Genomic DNA, 14,542 nt, shown 5'->3' with positions numbered 1-14,542 from the left:
AAGGTAATGTGCAAGATAATGCACAAAGGGCCTTGGGACACCTGTATAACGGCAAGATTAACAGCCGGTACTGACGGCCTGAGCGCATCGCTGCTGTCGATGACACAAACATCAGCTACAGTTTGTTTTTCGCACAGAACAGTGGTCTGCAGAATAAACTGATGTCTTAATTTTATCTTTCGCGACAAGCGACGACCACTGCCAAATCTGCTGCACGAACTCGGAGCCCGCGTCTAGCCGCCGCTACGTTTTATGCGAGACGGCTGGACTGCATTTGCGCGCCCGACAGTCTGGATGCTGCGAATAGCAGCCTATCTTTGTTATGTGAATTTACACGATGAGAAATAAAACATTCTCAAAACTATGCATTTTGCAATTACTGGCGGTTGTTTTTGAAGCACCGTATGCTACGGTTTCGCGTCGAAGCTGGTTAAGTCTAGTGGCACCCTCGCCACTTGATCGAAACTGAGCTGACAGCGGTGGCCCGCTTATGTGGCCTACATGAATACTCCGCGTGGCACACCGTTGCAGGAAGCTTGCCGCTAGTGTATTCATTCCTTAAAAAGTGCACTTTCGCAAATTCCGCAAGCCGGCAGAAATACAGTAAAACCTCGTTATTTCAGATTTCACAGGGCCGAAAAAAATGTCCGAATTAACCGAATGTTGAATTATGGAGGATATCAAGAAAACAATAAACAAATGCTTACTACATCAACACACTTTTGTTTACTGAATGAATCTGCAAATCCTGTTTCTATTTTGCACTAAATCAGTGCGGAAGTTGCAATTCTCGTCGTCTCGTGACTGGTAAAAACTACCTAAACTAGTAAACATTCGCTTACTAACTAAATTACCAAGCAGGGTGTGACGCACGCACAGGTAAACATGAACACATCTCGCTCGATGACCGTGGAAACTCGCTGTCAACACGCTGGAGAGAGGCGCATCAACAGCAGCGAGCGAATTGACCTCCGTGCCGTTGCTCACTTCAACGTGAACTAAACCTCGAAAGCACAGTGCACACGACTATACCGGCACTAGTTGCACTTTGCCCAAATCGCAGATCGCTTTGAAGATGAAGCCCGCGCAGGCGCACACTTTGTGCACGTAACAGATCGCTTTCAAGATATGGCGGCCGCGCCGCTGTTAACATGATGCAACAACTCGTCGTCTCTGGAAAATGACAATCTGCAAGTCACATAGACTCCGGCGACTGCTTTGAAAGTACTAATGGATCCTTTTGACCTCATCAGAAAAGTTATCAGAGCTCACGACAATGACATTGCAATGGCTCTTTCTACGTACTGTGAGACTCGCGTAACGGCTTTGCTTCCGGTAAGTGCAAGCTTGCCAAGCTTGCTGACTGTCATAAATAAGCAGTGAAATTGTGATAATTGTGCTTCATTGTGGCGGTGCATGTGCCAGAAAATGCGTGTCTCGCGAACGGCCGGGGACGCGCGTTTGGTTAGGCGTCAGCCGCAGTGTAAGTAAGAGAAATGCTGTAACAGTGGCATGAATGCATTTCTCGTGAAGTTGACACCTTATTGACCGCTTTCGGTATGCATGAACCTTTGCCGCCACGCCATCACGAAGATTTCCCGGATGATGGTTTCAGTTTTGTTCGCGGCTTTGCCATTTGGCGTACATATATGCATACTAATTTCGCGTCAACAAAGTTCTGCCACAACGATATTTTTTCCGTGTCCCATGAATTTCATTGTAGCGGGACTCGACTGTATTTCTTCAAGTGCCGCACTCACAGTTTAATAATTAAACATTCACGACGGAAAAGAGACTAGAGATAAATGCAACTTGTAAACCAAAAAAAAAGATGTCAATTGGTGTGCAGAAGAAAATCATGTACCCATGTGGCATATCTCATAGCATAGTTTTACACGATCTTAGCCAGATTTCTCAAATTTGCTCTTCTGGGCGTGCTGACGACAACAAATTTATGGTGCACTGCTGTCCATGAACTTGTGAGGTACGCCGGGTCTAGGTGATTCTCGCACCCGTACTCTCCTGGTCGCAGGACTTGGTCTCCACGTTCGAGAGCATCTTATGAACCATGCAGTCGGTTCTTTTCACGGCGCATGGAAACTCTTTGCCCATGCAAGACCCGCTGTTACAATTATCTGCGAATCACTTCTTGCCTCCAATCCGTCTCCAAGAGGCAACGTTGCAACTCGAGATGCAGACCGCCTTTCCCTGTCTTGACATTCAGACTGTTTGTCTGAATATTTATGCGCTTACCAAGAGTGACGATGATAGATTGCTCAATTTTGAAGTGAACATTGCTAAACTAAGTGCTTATTGTCTGCCCGATAAGCACTTAGGATAAGGATACCGTATTTACTCGAATCTAACGCACACTTTTCTTGCGATAAAACGGGTCCAAAGATGCGTGCACGCTAGAATCGAGTACAACCCTAAATCTGCGTTACATTTCGCCATCGCCATTGGCATTTCAAAATGGCCGCCTCGTACCCGCTTCAAGCTTACCTGCCGTAGCTTCCTCCATGTGCTTCCTCCACATGTGCTTAGGCATTAGTCTACCGTCTGTCTTCCAGTTTTCTGTGTTTGCTCTATCAGCACGAAATGCCGAGTTCATCATGATGCCGCAATTCAAAGGAAAGTGATCTTGTGTGTGGAGATGAATGGAAATCGGGACGCATCATGGGCGTTCAAAGTACCCGAAACTTGCGTGCAGGACTGGTGCAAACAGAAGATTTTCGGCAGCAGAACAACATGGAAGGGTTCCAGGGGAACTGGCCGATAAAACTACTATCCTTACTTCGCATAGCTGTCTACTAATTTGCTATTGCAATCAATGCTTCGCCTTTCGGGTGAAACTGCGACTGTTCTTTATTAATCGCAACTTTAGTCCATTGGGAGTAAATCTTTGTTTTACTAAACGAGAGAAAGTAGTATTTCTGTATGAAAGCATGAGGTGCCCGGTGCTGTAAAGAACTTTTTTTGGTCATGAAAAACAGGTGTGTGTTACAATCAAGGGCGCGTTAGAATCGAATAAATACAGTAGATTTCAACTCGCCCGCTTTTCAATCCTTCTTCCGTTATAGCGTTGATCTAACTTGCCATATTATTTATTATAATGAGTTTTTCGAGTTTGCTGATACGCTTACGAACGACCACCAATCGAGCGTATTTAGTGACTGCAGCACCCTCAGTAGTATTCATACAATGGCAATCCTTCAGCACAATTAAATCTAGCATATGGCCTCCGTTAGCAGAGATGACCATTTCTTTATCGTGGCTACAAGAGCCCACACCCTGTACAGTTTAGTTCAGCCAACTGCTTGCAGCCATTGAAAAATAATAAAGTGCCCTCTCAAAAGACATTTTCGAAGCAAATTTCTCAAAGTCGCCAATTGTTTTCTCATGTCAATAAAAAAAGTTGCCAGTCTCTAAATAGAAAAATTTGTCGCTAAACCCACAGCAATGTTCCTAAATCTAGCAACAAAATTGCTAAAATGGCAATTTTTCACCAAGTGAGCAAGTTTCGGGACAAATGAGCAGCCTCTTCCACAGTGCCAACTCCTACAGCATGGTATCGCTGGGGATACTCACCACTGCAGGCTCAGAGGCCCTGGGTGTTTCCTGGGTTGTGACAGCTCCCCCGCCATTGGTCTCAGCCGTCTTGAATGGTCCTCCCAGCACAGCAGACGTTGTGCTGCTGTTACCAGCAGCTGCTGCTGTGTCTGCCGCTTGAACAGGTTTTGGTGGCTCTGCAGCAGTTGACTCGCCACCACTAGGCCCCGCTGATGTGTCCATGGGTTCCGTAGCAGTGTCCTTCTTTGGCTGCTTTGGTGGAGAAGTGTTGCTGGCCATGTCGTTCAGCACATCGACTGTGATCCCTACAACAGTTCCAGCACTAGTCAGGTGACTCGCCCATTATATGAGGAACAAATACTCCTAAGTTCAGGACCAACCAGCAATACAAATGACACTTCATAACGCAGGCACTGTGGAGGACACAAACTGGAAAACCACGAAAGGCAACAATCTGGGTGAAATTTCAATGCTAAAAAATTGAAGGCACACCCTCTCGCAATGCCCGTCAACAGTAATGCATTAGCATTGCATCAATACAGCGACACAATGTATTGCCACCGTCGAAACGAGTTATGTAGTTAAAATTCGTAATAGTGGAAACCTGTTGACACGTTCCTCGCTGCTGCGTTTTACATAACGTTTTTGTGGTCCCGACCTAAATCCTACATTTACTTCCGTGTATTAAGTTCCCCTTGATACATCACCAATCGGCAATTTTCCTGCATCTTAAGTTGTGTTTGAATGTGGCGGTCATGTAAATTTAAAAGTGCACCCAGCTTGTACGTTGCAACAAGTGACCGGTGCATTGCAACAAGTGACCGGCACCTTGCCAATACGGCGCAGCCGTGCCAGCGCTGTATCACATGGCCGTATCTTGAAAGCGATCGGCAATGTGCGCAAAGTGCGTGCCCGCGCGGGCCTCATCTTCAAATCGATCTGCGATCTTGACAAAGTGTGCCTAGTGCCAGATACCTTAGTATGCGCTGTGCTTTCGACATTAGTTCGCGTTGAAGCGAGAGAGAGCCGCTACTGCTGCGCTTCCTTAACTCCCGTGGTCATCGAGCAAGATGGGTTCGTGTTTACCTGTGTGCGCATGACACCGTGCTCGTTAATTTAGTTAGTAAGCGAATGTCTACAAGTTTATATGGCCAATAAAACTACTATCCTTCGTTCGTACAGTTGTCTACTAATTTTCTATGCGAACCGTGAGCCGCACACGATTGGTCAAGTTGAACCGTGACGATCAAATTGACCAATCGTGTGTGGCTCGATGGAACGGACCGCCTCCGTTCCATTTTGGAATGCGTACAAGATCGCGCCCCAGGTTCCGTATGATGTCAATGGCGATGAAATCGGTAAGCTGTATGTGCGAGTGAAAGAGCACGAGGGACGGGCTCTTTCACGGGCAGCGAACTCACGGCGGAGAGCAAACGTGCGTTCTGTGCCGTGCTCGATGAAGGGCTGCAGAATTCAGCGTCCCTTTCCTCCTTTACAATCACCATATATATATATAGAGCAGACGCGACTTCTTCCATCGCACGAAAAGCCTTGGGGGGGGGGAGGGGGAGGGAGGGGAGGCGATGTTTAGGTGCGGCACCAAATGCCTATTTATACAAAAACGTTGTGAGGCGAGAAGGTGGTAAAGACTTCCGACGCTGCTCGACAAGTGTCTCGTTCTGATCTCGTCGAAAACCTCTAAGCCGCCCCCAGAGGCACCGGCAACAGTCACCAACGCCGTGCGCGTTTGACGTGAACGCGGGCAAAACGCCGACGGCGTCGACAACAGTTCCGAGTGTTGCCGGTGCTGCTGCATGTCCAAGTTTATACAGCTGATAAAACAATGATCCTTACTCCGTATAACTCTCTACTAATTAGCTATCGCAACTGATGCTTCGCCTTTCGGGTGAAACTGCGACAACTTTTTTCCTTCGGCAACATCAACTGGAAAAGGAGAGTGCCGGCTTGGTGGGCTAGGCCAGCTGCAGCAAGCGGCGGGATCAGGTTTGAATGAAGGGAGGGGGAAAGGTCACGCCCATGGCGGCAAGATCGCCGGGTCGAGGGATGCAGGCCCGCCTCGCGCTCGCCTTGCAGTCGCCGTGAATTCGAGCGCCGCCACTTCGCATTCCATCGTGGCGGAGAAGGTGCTTCCGGTTGCTAATCGCGCAAAAAAAGACAAAATTTGGGGCGAAATCCTAGGTTGTCGGCGGGGAAAATTTGTTATTTCGTCACTTCGTTACGTAGAGGTCTCAAATACATGTGCTTCTATGGAGTAATGGTGGGGAATAGAAAAACTGTTATATCCAGGAATTCGTTATATGGAGGTTCGTTATAAGCAGATTTAACTGTAATATGGATACTCCATGCGCATTTCTGCCGTTGCCGTCGCTACTGCCGTGAGGTTTCGTATAAAGTCCAAGGGCAATAAAATCGTCACCGCGCACAGTACAGTGAAAGCTCGACGATACGAATCTCACGGGGTCACGAAAAATATTCGTATTAGCCGAAATTCGTTTCATCGAAACACAATTAAAACTACAGTCGAATCTCGATAATTCGAACTCGAAGGGGCCCGAAAATTTGTTCGAATTAAAAGGACGTATTTATGAAGTATTCGTGCACCATAGCAGGATGCACAAACGGTGCGAGTCGTGAAATATCGCGGCGAGCAAGCGCATAGCAAGCGCGGGCCACGAAACTGCCCACGCCGGCTAACGGTCGCTTCCCGATACCGGCAGAAAACGAAGCTTCAGGGAGCGGGCGCGGAGACCGTCGAAGGTGAGGGAGGAGGGCGGCAGGGAAGCGCATTTGGCCGCGTCAACTCCGCCGCTTCGGTGGCTCCCCTCGCCCTCCCTCTCAACTCCCTCGTAGCTCTCTCACCTTCGACTCCGTGCGCACATCTCCGTGCGCACCCGCCGCCGTGCTGGCGCCAGCTTATTTTAGCCGCTCCCTGAAGTTTCGTTTTCTGCCGTTATCGGGAAGCGAGCGTTTGCGGGCGTGAGCAGTTTCGTTGGCCCGACTGCGCCTCCGCCGCTGCTTCCCTCTGCGCTGCTGCCGCAGCGTGCAAGGTCAACATGTGACTAGAAAATAGAGGAGAAGGGTTCACTGCCATTTTATCCGCGTGGCTGAGACGTCGGCACTAGTGTGTGCTAGAATACGGTTGTCTAGAACACTCTAGCCTGCACGTACACGCTTGTTTCAGCGCGATGCAGAAACGGCGACCTTGCAATTTGAGAGAGGGTGAATTTTCCGCCGCGGGTTCTTTTTTATTTATTTTTTGCCCCGTTCCTCCGCGCGCAGCATTGAGGGGTCTCTCCTGAGCTTTTGCTCTATGGCGGTGTCGGAGCAATGCCGGTCGGAGGCGCCGGCGCGTTATTTGGCGCGCTGCTAAGAGCATTGTCGGTGCGCAGTATGTTCGAAATAAGCGTGTTCGAACTAACGAGATTCGACTGTAGCTAAATTAAAGAATCAGAGCTGAACTCACTCAGGCACATGTACGTAAAAAGCATTTATTTCTTGAAGAAAAAGTCTCTAATGTCCTTCTATCTCGGTAGACAATCCTATCTCGGTAGACATAGCTCGCTGCGACTCGGTAAAATGGCACAAACACAAAGAACGCGGCCCGAAGCACAGCATCCACTCCGTCCGATGGGCGGCCGCCGAAATGGAGGAAAAGTACAAAAGCGCCACCGCTTCAAACTCTTCGCGCCCAGTCGCAGAGTCCGCGCTGTCCGGCGCCGCGTCCGCGCCTCCGCACCAAAGATAACGGGAGAAAGCGCGTGACTCCGCGCTGTTCTGTTTCGCGGCCGTCAGTGGGGCGGCGTTTATTCGTATCAACCGACGCAGGCCGAAAATCGATTCGTAACAACCGTTCTCTAGCACGCTGCAAAGTAATGAGGCTCGGCTGGGACCACAGAAATATTCGTATCATCCAGAAATTCGTATTAGCCGTGATCGTATCATCGAGCTTTTATTGTATGCTGTATGTGCGAGTGAACACGTGCGAGAGTTAACCGGTAATCGCGGCTCAATCTCGCGCACGCAAGGCTCCCGGGGGGGGGGGGGGGACTCTACTCCGGTGGGTGGCGCTGCATCTTGAAAGCCAACGGAGATGGGGACACCGTCCACCGTGCACTGTGCTTTCGCGGCTCAGTTTGCGTTCATGCGAGGCGCAGCACGAAGGTCAATTCGCTCACTGCTGCTGCCGCGCTTCTTCACTCTAACGTTTTGACAGCGAATTTCCGCGATCATCGAATGAGGTGTGTTCATGTTTGCTCGTGCGCGGTGACACCATGCTTGATAATGCGCAGAGAGTAGTCATTCTGCCTACTCCGCGCGAGGAATGCTGGGATGCGTGGTTGGCACGGCTCGGACGCCGGTTGCTCGCTCTCGCGGAGCTCGGCGCGCGCGCGTTACGTCGGAGTATATTGCTGCTTTAGGGAAGCGTTTGCCGTTTCGGTTGACTGCCGAACTTTCAGGCAGCCGCATTATAACCGGTACAGTCGAATCTCGTTAATTCAAACACACTTAATTCGAACTGCTGGTTTATCAAACTAACACTGTGGTCCCGTCAAAGTTATGTGTATTTTAATCGACGAAAACGCTCGGTAATTCGAACGCGAAAGCATTTGCTACGACGGTTAATTCGAACATACCACGGACCGACAATGCTCTCAGCAGCGCGCCAAATAACGCGGCGGCGCCTTCGACCGGCATTGCTCCGACACCGCCATAGAGCAAAAACTTAGGAGAGACCCCTGAATGCAGATGCGGAGGCCCAGTCCGCCAACGAAACTGCCCACGCCGGCAAATGCTCGCTTCCCGATAACGCCGGAAAACGAAACTTCAGGGAGCAGGCTAATCTGCACTGGGCCGGCTGTACCGGCGGCGGGCGCGCACGGAGGCAGTCGAAGGAGAGGGAGCTGCAAGGGAGTTGAGAGAGAGGGAAAGGGGAGCCACCGAAGCCACTGCCACCGAAGCGGCGAAGTTGCCGAGGCCAAATCCGCTTCCCTGCCGCCCTCCTCCCTCACCTATAACGGTCTTCGCGCACACGCGCCCTTCGCCATGGCGGCACCGTCTGCTCCCTGAAGTTTCGTTTTCTGCCGTTATCGGGAACCGAGCGTTGGTCGGCGTGGGCGGTTGCACTCGCTATGTGCTTGCGTGCCGCGATATTTCACGACTCGCACTTTTTGTGCATCGTGCTATGTTGCTCGAACACTTCAAAAATACGTCCTTCCTTTAATTCGAACGTCTTTTAATTCTAACAAATTTTCGGGCCCCTTCGAGTTCTAATTATCGAGATTCGACTGTATTTCGTCTCCCACAACTGCACAATAAGCGATGCGCGCATACATAGAGTGCTATGGGAAAATTAGCGGGAGTCTGAAAAGACCGTATTATATCCGGTCCTGCACTATAAGCGTTTACGTTATAAGTGGTCTATACTGTATTGTTAAATTCCAGTTTAATTTAGGGCCTCGACGCTGGTTGGGCCTGAGCAGAATGAGAGGCGCATGGTCGTTTTAGCTGCCTAGGCAAATTTGCACTACTAGAATTCGGCCTGTGCCAGAAGCTTCTTCGAGCAGGGCTGAAGGGGCATTTTGTCTGGAAGTATTGAAGTGCCCAGTGGCACAAATCATTGCGGCACGAAACGCCTTTGTCAGGCCCAAGTGACCCGAGATGCACATTGTCACTTTCCCATTGCGTGGTGTTTTAAAACAGTGGCGGGAGCTGGTTGGCAATGCAAGAATTATAGCCACCGAACCTACCATGGCGCCAGAACAAAACAAGCAAGCTTACTTCATGCCGCCTGCAGCAGGGAACGGCGGCACGTTTGGGTTATCGCCTATTAAAACGTGCAGTGCACTTCCAACAGCACTATGCCCAATGCGCTGCGAAACAGATAGGTGCAGATGCTTATCGCAATAAGATAGCTGTATCGGGCATTGACTGTATCGTTATACATAAATTTTTTTCCAATAGCCCTTTTTTTCCCCATACTTTCAAAACGACTCATCGTTATAACCAATACAGTAGAACCTCGCTGATAAGTTCCCGCTTAATACGATTACCCAGCTCCTACGTTCGCAATCGCGAAAAATAAACATAACCCCACAGAGGAATGTGTTAATACGTTCCGGTTAATACGTTCCCGGAAAATACGATTATTTACGAGTTCAGCATTGCGGTAAACTGCGGTCGTATGATACGTTCTGCAGCGAAAAATTATCATTCAGGTGTGCAAAAAGGCCACTCATGTGCTTGTGAAGCGCTAAGTGGCAGACGGTCGCCACGTAGCTTCTCTGTAGTGCTCAATTGCCACCCCCCCCCCTCCGCGACTTCTCTGCATTGCTCGTTCGCCCGAAGTGAAGAAGCGCGGCAGTAGCAGCAAGCGAATTGACCTTTGCGCTACCTCGCCCCTCGCTTCAACGCCAACTACTAAGCGGCGAAAACAGATGGACGCCGCGCGCGGCGCTTCGCCTCGCCGAGATCGTAGCGGAGGTGGTAACAGACGAGGCGCCTGAAGACGGCGGCGAGAACGAAGGCTTGCGCCCATCGGCTACCTTCGCCGAAGCCCTTGCTGGCCTAGAAGCCTTGCAAAGCTTCTTTCGCACGAAAGACAACGAAAATGCGGATAAAGGTCTGCAATGTGTGCAAAAAGAGTTGTTCCTGTCCAAGGATGTGACGAACCAGCAGAAAATAAAGCCGAATCTCGATAATTCGAAATCGAACGGGCCCAAAAATTTGTTCGAATTAAAAGTAGGACTTATTTTTGACGCATTTGTGCACTATAGCGCTACGTACGAACGGTGCGAGTCGTGAAATATCGCGGCGCGCAAGCACATAGCGAGCGAGGGCCCCGAAACTGCCCACGCCGGCCAACGCTCGCATCCTGATAGCGCCTCTTCCTCTTCACAACCACAATCTCTCTCTCTCTCGCATCCCCGATAACGGCAATGAACAAACTTCAGGGAGCGGAGTCCGTCGAAGGTGAGGGAGGAGGGCGGCACCGGAAGCGCATTTGGCCTCGGCAACGCCGTCGCTTCGGTGGCTCTCCTCGCCCTCACTCTCAACTTCCTCGTAGCTCCCTCACCTTCGACTGTCTCTGTGCGTGCCCGCCGCCGTGTCGGTGCCAGCTTAGCCCGCTCCCCGAAGTTTCGTTTACTGCCGTTGAAGCGAGCGTTGACCGGCGTGGGCAGTTTCATTGGCCGAACTGGGCCTCCGCGTTGCTTCCCTCTGTGGCGCAGCCGCAGCGTTGGCCGAGACGTCAACACGTACACACGTGTTCCATCACGACTCAGAAACGGCGACCTTGCCATTTGAAAGTGAAATTTTCCCCGCGGTATTTTTTTTTTTTTTCTCTGCGCGGCGCTGAGGGGTCTCTCCTAAGCTTTAGCTTTACGGCGGTGTCGGAGCAATGCCCATCGGAGGCGCCGCCACGTGATTTGGCGTGCTGCCGAGAGCATTTTCGGTGCGCGGTTATGTACGAATTAACCGTAGCAAATGCTTTCGCGTTCGAATTACCGAGCGTTCTCGCCCATTGGAATACACAACTGTGACGGGACCACAGCGTCAGTTCGAATTAACGAGATTCGACTGTAACCATGTGTTGCAAGAAATAAATGTTTTCTGCCCTTGCGCATCAATTTTTACTGGATTCAGATCATACGTTTTCCCGGATCGTACGTTTATTTTTCGCATGTTTTTTGAAAACGTATGAACGAGGTTCTACTGTATATCGTTATATATGGTATTGTTATAAGTGGACTGCACTGCATAACGTAAAACTATTCTAATCTGCTTTTATTGCGATAGCATTTATATGGACAATCCAGGCGCATTTATGTCGCCAGCGTCGCCGTGATGTTCCGTATAAAGTCCACGGGCAATAACATCGTCGCTGCGTGCCATATGCTGTATGTGCGAGTGAAAGCAAGCAAGGGTGAGCCAACGATGGCAGCTCAATATCTCACGCGTAAGGCACCAGGGGGAGGAGAGGGAGGGGCGTTCTCTGGTGGCCCGCCTTGAAAGCGATCTGCGATGGGGACAAAGTGAGAGTGCCGATAGCTTCGGGTGCTTTGTGCTTTCGCTGCTAAGTTCGCTTTAAAGCGAAAGACAGCCAGCAGGTCAATTTGCTCGCTCGCGCTTCCTCACTCCAGCGTTTTGACAGCGAGTTCCCGCAGTCATTGAGCGAGATGTGTTCATGTTTGTTCGTGCGCGCGTGACACCATGGTTGTTAATTTAATCGGTAAGTGAATGTTTACAAGTTTATACTGCCGATAAAACTACTATGTATCCTTACTTCGTATAACTGTCTACTAATGTGCTATCGCAATCAATGCTTCGCCTTTCGGGCAGTTTTAAACTGCAACGTTTTATTCCAAATCCACCATTAATTAGCCCTTCGCGATAGGTCAAAATGGCTCAAGCCTCTCATATGGGCATAAGAACAGATTTGAATAGTTTCACGTTATACCAGCCCTGGGGACAGAGACACCCAGCCGTTTCAGTGCACGCCACCCTGATATCTAGTTCGCTTGCAGTGCCCTCAACCTACTTGCTGTTTTGCGCCTCAGCTAGGAAGCGTCGCGCCGCTCGGCCCACTCAACCATATTCTCGTACAAGCTAAATACAGGCACCCTAGCCATTCTGACAGCAGTGACAACAGCCGGGAGTGGCCGCGCGTGCGCCAACCACTTCCAGGAAGCGCCTAAAAGTCCAGTGTTATAAGGGGGAAAATTACGAGAAACCGTGCGGGAGGCACCATTGCACGGTGTGCAGAATGTGAACAACTGCACTCTTTTTCGGAGAACAAATCCGCTCGCTGTTCGCTGCCCCTGCCGGGCACACATTCTGAAACCGTTCTAACGCAGCGTGGCGCGATTTGTATCAAAATCAATTTGCACCACGCATCAAATCAAATTTGTATCAAAATGTGCGTTTTGTATCAATTCGCATATGTATCAAAAAATGACGCAATAGGCACAGGAGTCCCACCCCAGCATGTATTTAGATACGAGCTAAAGCTTCCTCGAATTAAAATGTGCAGCATAGTCGGCACTTACTGGTGACCAAATTTTCACCGTGGTAATTGATAAAGGGACTCACCAAAAGGTTCAAGAAAGTTGGCCACGGTGTCTCCGAGGCCACGCAAGATCTCCTGGTACTGCTGCCTCTGGTCTGGCCTGTGGTGATGTGCCGAGCGATGGGCACCTTGGGCCGGGCGGCCTCTGGCACCTCCTCCCCCCCTTCGGGGGTAGCCACAGTGGCGCCATAGGCGTTTCCAGCCAGGGAATGCCCACAAGGGACGCTGAAAGACATATCAATTTGCACTCTACTGAGACTGCCTAGAAGTGTCCTTATTGCACCAGTAGCCACAAAAGCATGTTCAAACATTGCTGCACACGCACACAATAGATGAAAATCTGTCGTTGCGTATTGTCGTAATCGTAATCTGTCGTTGCGTAGCAAACCTCCCTTCAAAAATGTACAGTATGGTCCACTCCTAGAGGGAACACGCGAGCGCGTGGCCGGTGGTCCGCGGAGCGCTAACTGCTGGCGAGATTTGGAAACGCGGAGCATGCACATAGATTCATAATGGCGGTGCATGCCCCGTGTCGTCTGCTACTTCTCCGCCCTGGCGCTCGTCACGCACTGGTAAAGCCCCTGGCACAACTCTTTAAGCACTGGCCCTTCCGGCTTTTTTTCGCCGTGTGAAACAACTGATAACAACCCTGCCTCCGGCTTGTTGAATAGGCGGACATTTTATGGTTGGAAGGGCAAGCTTGTATGCTCGCTGCCTTGGGTTTGAATTGCCTTGTCTGTTATGAAAAGTGGCTATTTGATGCAAGCAGTATGTGAGAAACATATTACTAGCTTATCGGTGAGCATTGGAACAAGGTTACGGAAGTGACAGGCTTCGTTATTACTTTTGCAGAATAACCACATTTTGGGGTAGCTCCAGAACCATTATTTGTGTAAATTTCCTCAGCCGAGAGCATCGCGTGGTCCTATTTTCTGTGCACAGGACTGCGTTTTCTTTTTTTTCTTTTTTTTTTTGCATTTTACAGAGCATGGACGTGCGCCACCACACCAGCATTGCATCCTTCTAAAGTTGTGCGGCTATAGTTCTGGGCCCATATACCCTCTGTCACAAAAATAAAATGAATAAACTTTCGTCTTCATGTTTACTTTCATTTGTCATTCTATACACGCCTTATTTCATTGCGTGCCATGTGTTGGTGTAACAGAATAATATTCATAAAACATCATGTCCAATTGATATCGCAAATATCCGAACTATGGAGCTTCTGCGGACGTTGCTTCAACGAGCAAGGACCGAGTCGATTTAAAACTGGCGAGAGACTAAAGCAACAAATTAACAAAAATTGTGTCTGCTTGCTGATCACCTGACAAGTAGCAGGAGTGGCGGCTAGATAAATCGCACCATGGAAAAACAGATGAGCTCTCCAGCGCTTGCCGAGCGCAGGGCGGAGAAGTAGCCAACGAAGCGGGGCCCGCACCACTCTTACGACCCTATGCACATGCGCTGGTTTGCAAATCTCACCGCCAGTTAGCGCCACGCGGGCCGCCGGCCACGCACTCGCGTGTTCCCTCTAAGAGTGGACCGTACTGTACATAGCCCTATGGCAACAAACCTTCGTTAATTCGGTGCAAAATTGCACGCAAACTGGTTAATTTGGACTGGAGGCAAGCTAAAGACGGCGCTGGTCCCTATCGCCTTCCATAGTCACGTCGACAGCGACCGCGCTTTCGTCCACAGCAGTTGCGGCAAACAGTAGTTCCGTTTCGACTCTGTTGCGTTCCTTCATAACTGCGCAGTCGCCACCCACGATTGCATCAATAGCGACCACAGTTTCGCCTTCAGTATTGCCACAGGCAGTAGTTTTGTTTTGAATTGGTGCGTGCATCGGCCGCGTGCCTTCAGAACCGCATGGTTGCCGTCCATGAT

At 50.0% G+C, this 14,542-nt stretch overlaps 1 protein-coding gene across 1 annotated transcript in view; it reads right to left on the bottom strand.

Annotated features, from left to right (window-relative positions):
• LOC119460533 (sequestosome-1) overlaps positions 1–14,542 on the bottom strand; it is a 34,674-nt gene that overhangs the window by 9,012 nt on the left and 11,120 nt on the right. Inside the window, exons 4-5 of the mRNA XM_037721455.2 lie at positions 12,679–12,880; positions 3,589–3,875 (exon numbers count right to left, since the gene is read on the bottom strand). Coding sequence (XP_037577383.1) covers positions 3,589–3,875; positions 12,679–12,880 — 489 coding nt within the window. The remainder of the gene's footprint in view (positions 1–3,588; positions 3,876–12,678; positions 12,881–14,542) is intronic.

Source organism: Dermacentor silvarum, chromosome 8, assembly GCF_013339745.2.
Source record: "Dermacentor silvarum isolate Dsil-2018 chromosome 8, BIME_Dsil_1.4, whole genome shotgun sequence".
In the NCBI taxonomy this organism is placed as follows: Eukaryota; Metazoa; Arthropoda; class Arachnida; order Ixodida; family Ixodidae; genus Dermacentor; species Dermacentor silvarum.
Note: the sequence above shows the minus strand (reverse complement) of the source record. Positions and strands in the feature narration are given on the sequence as shown.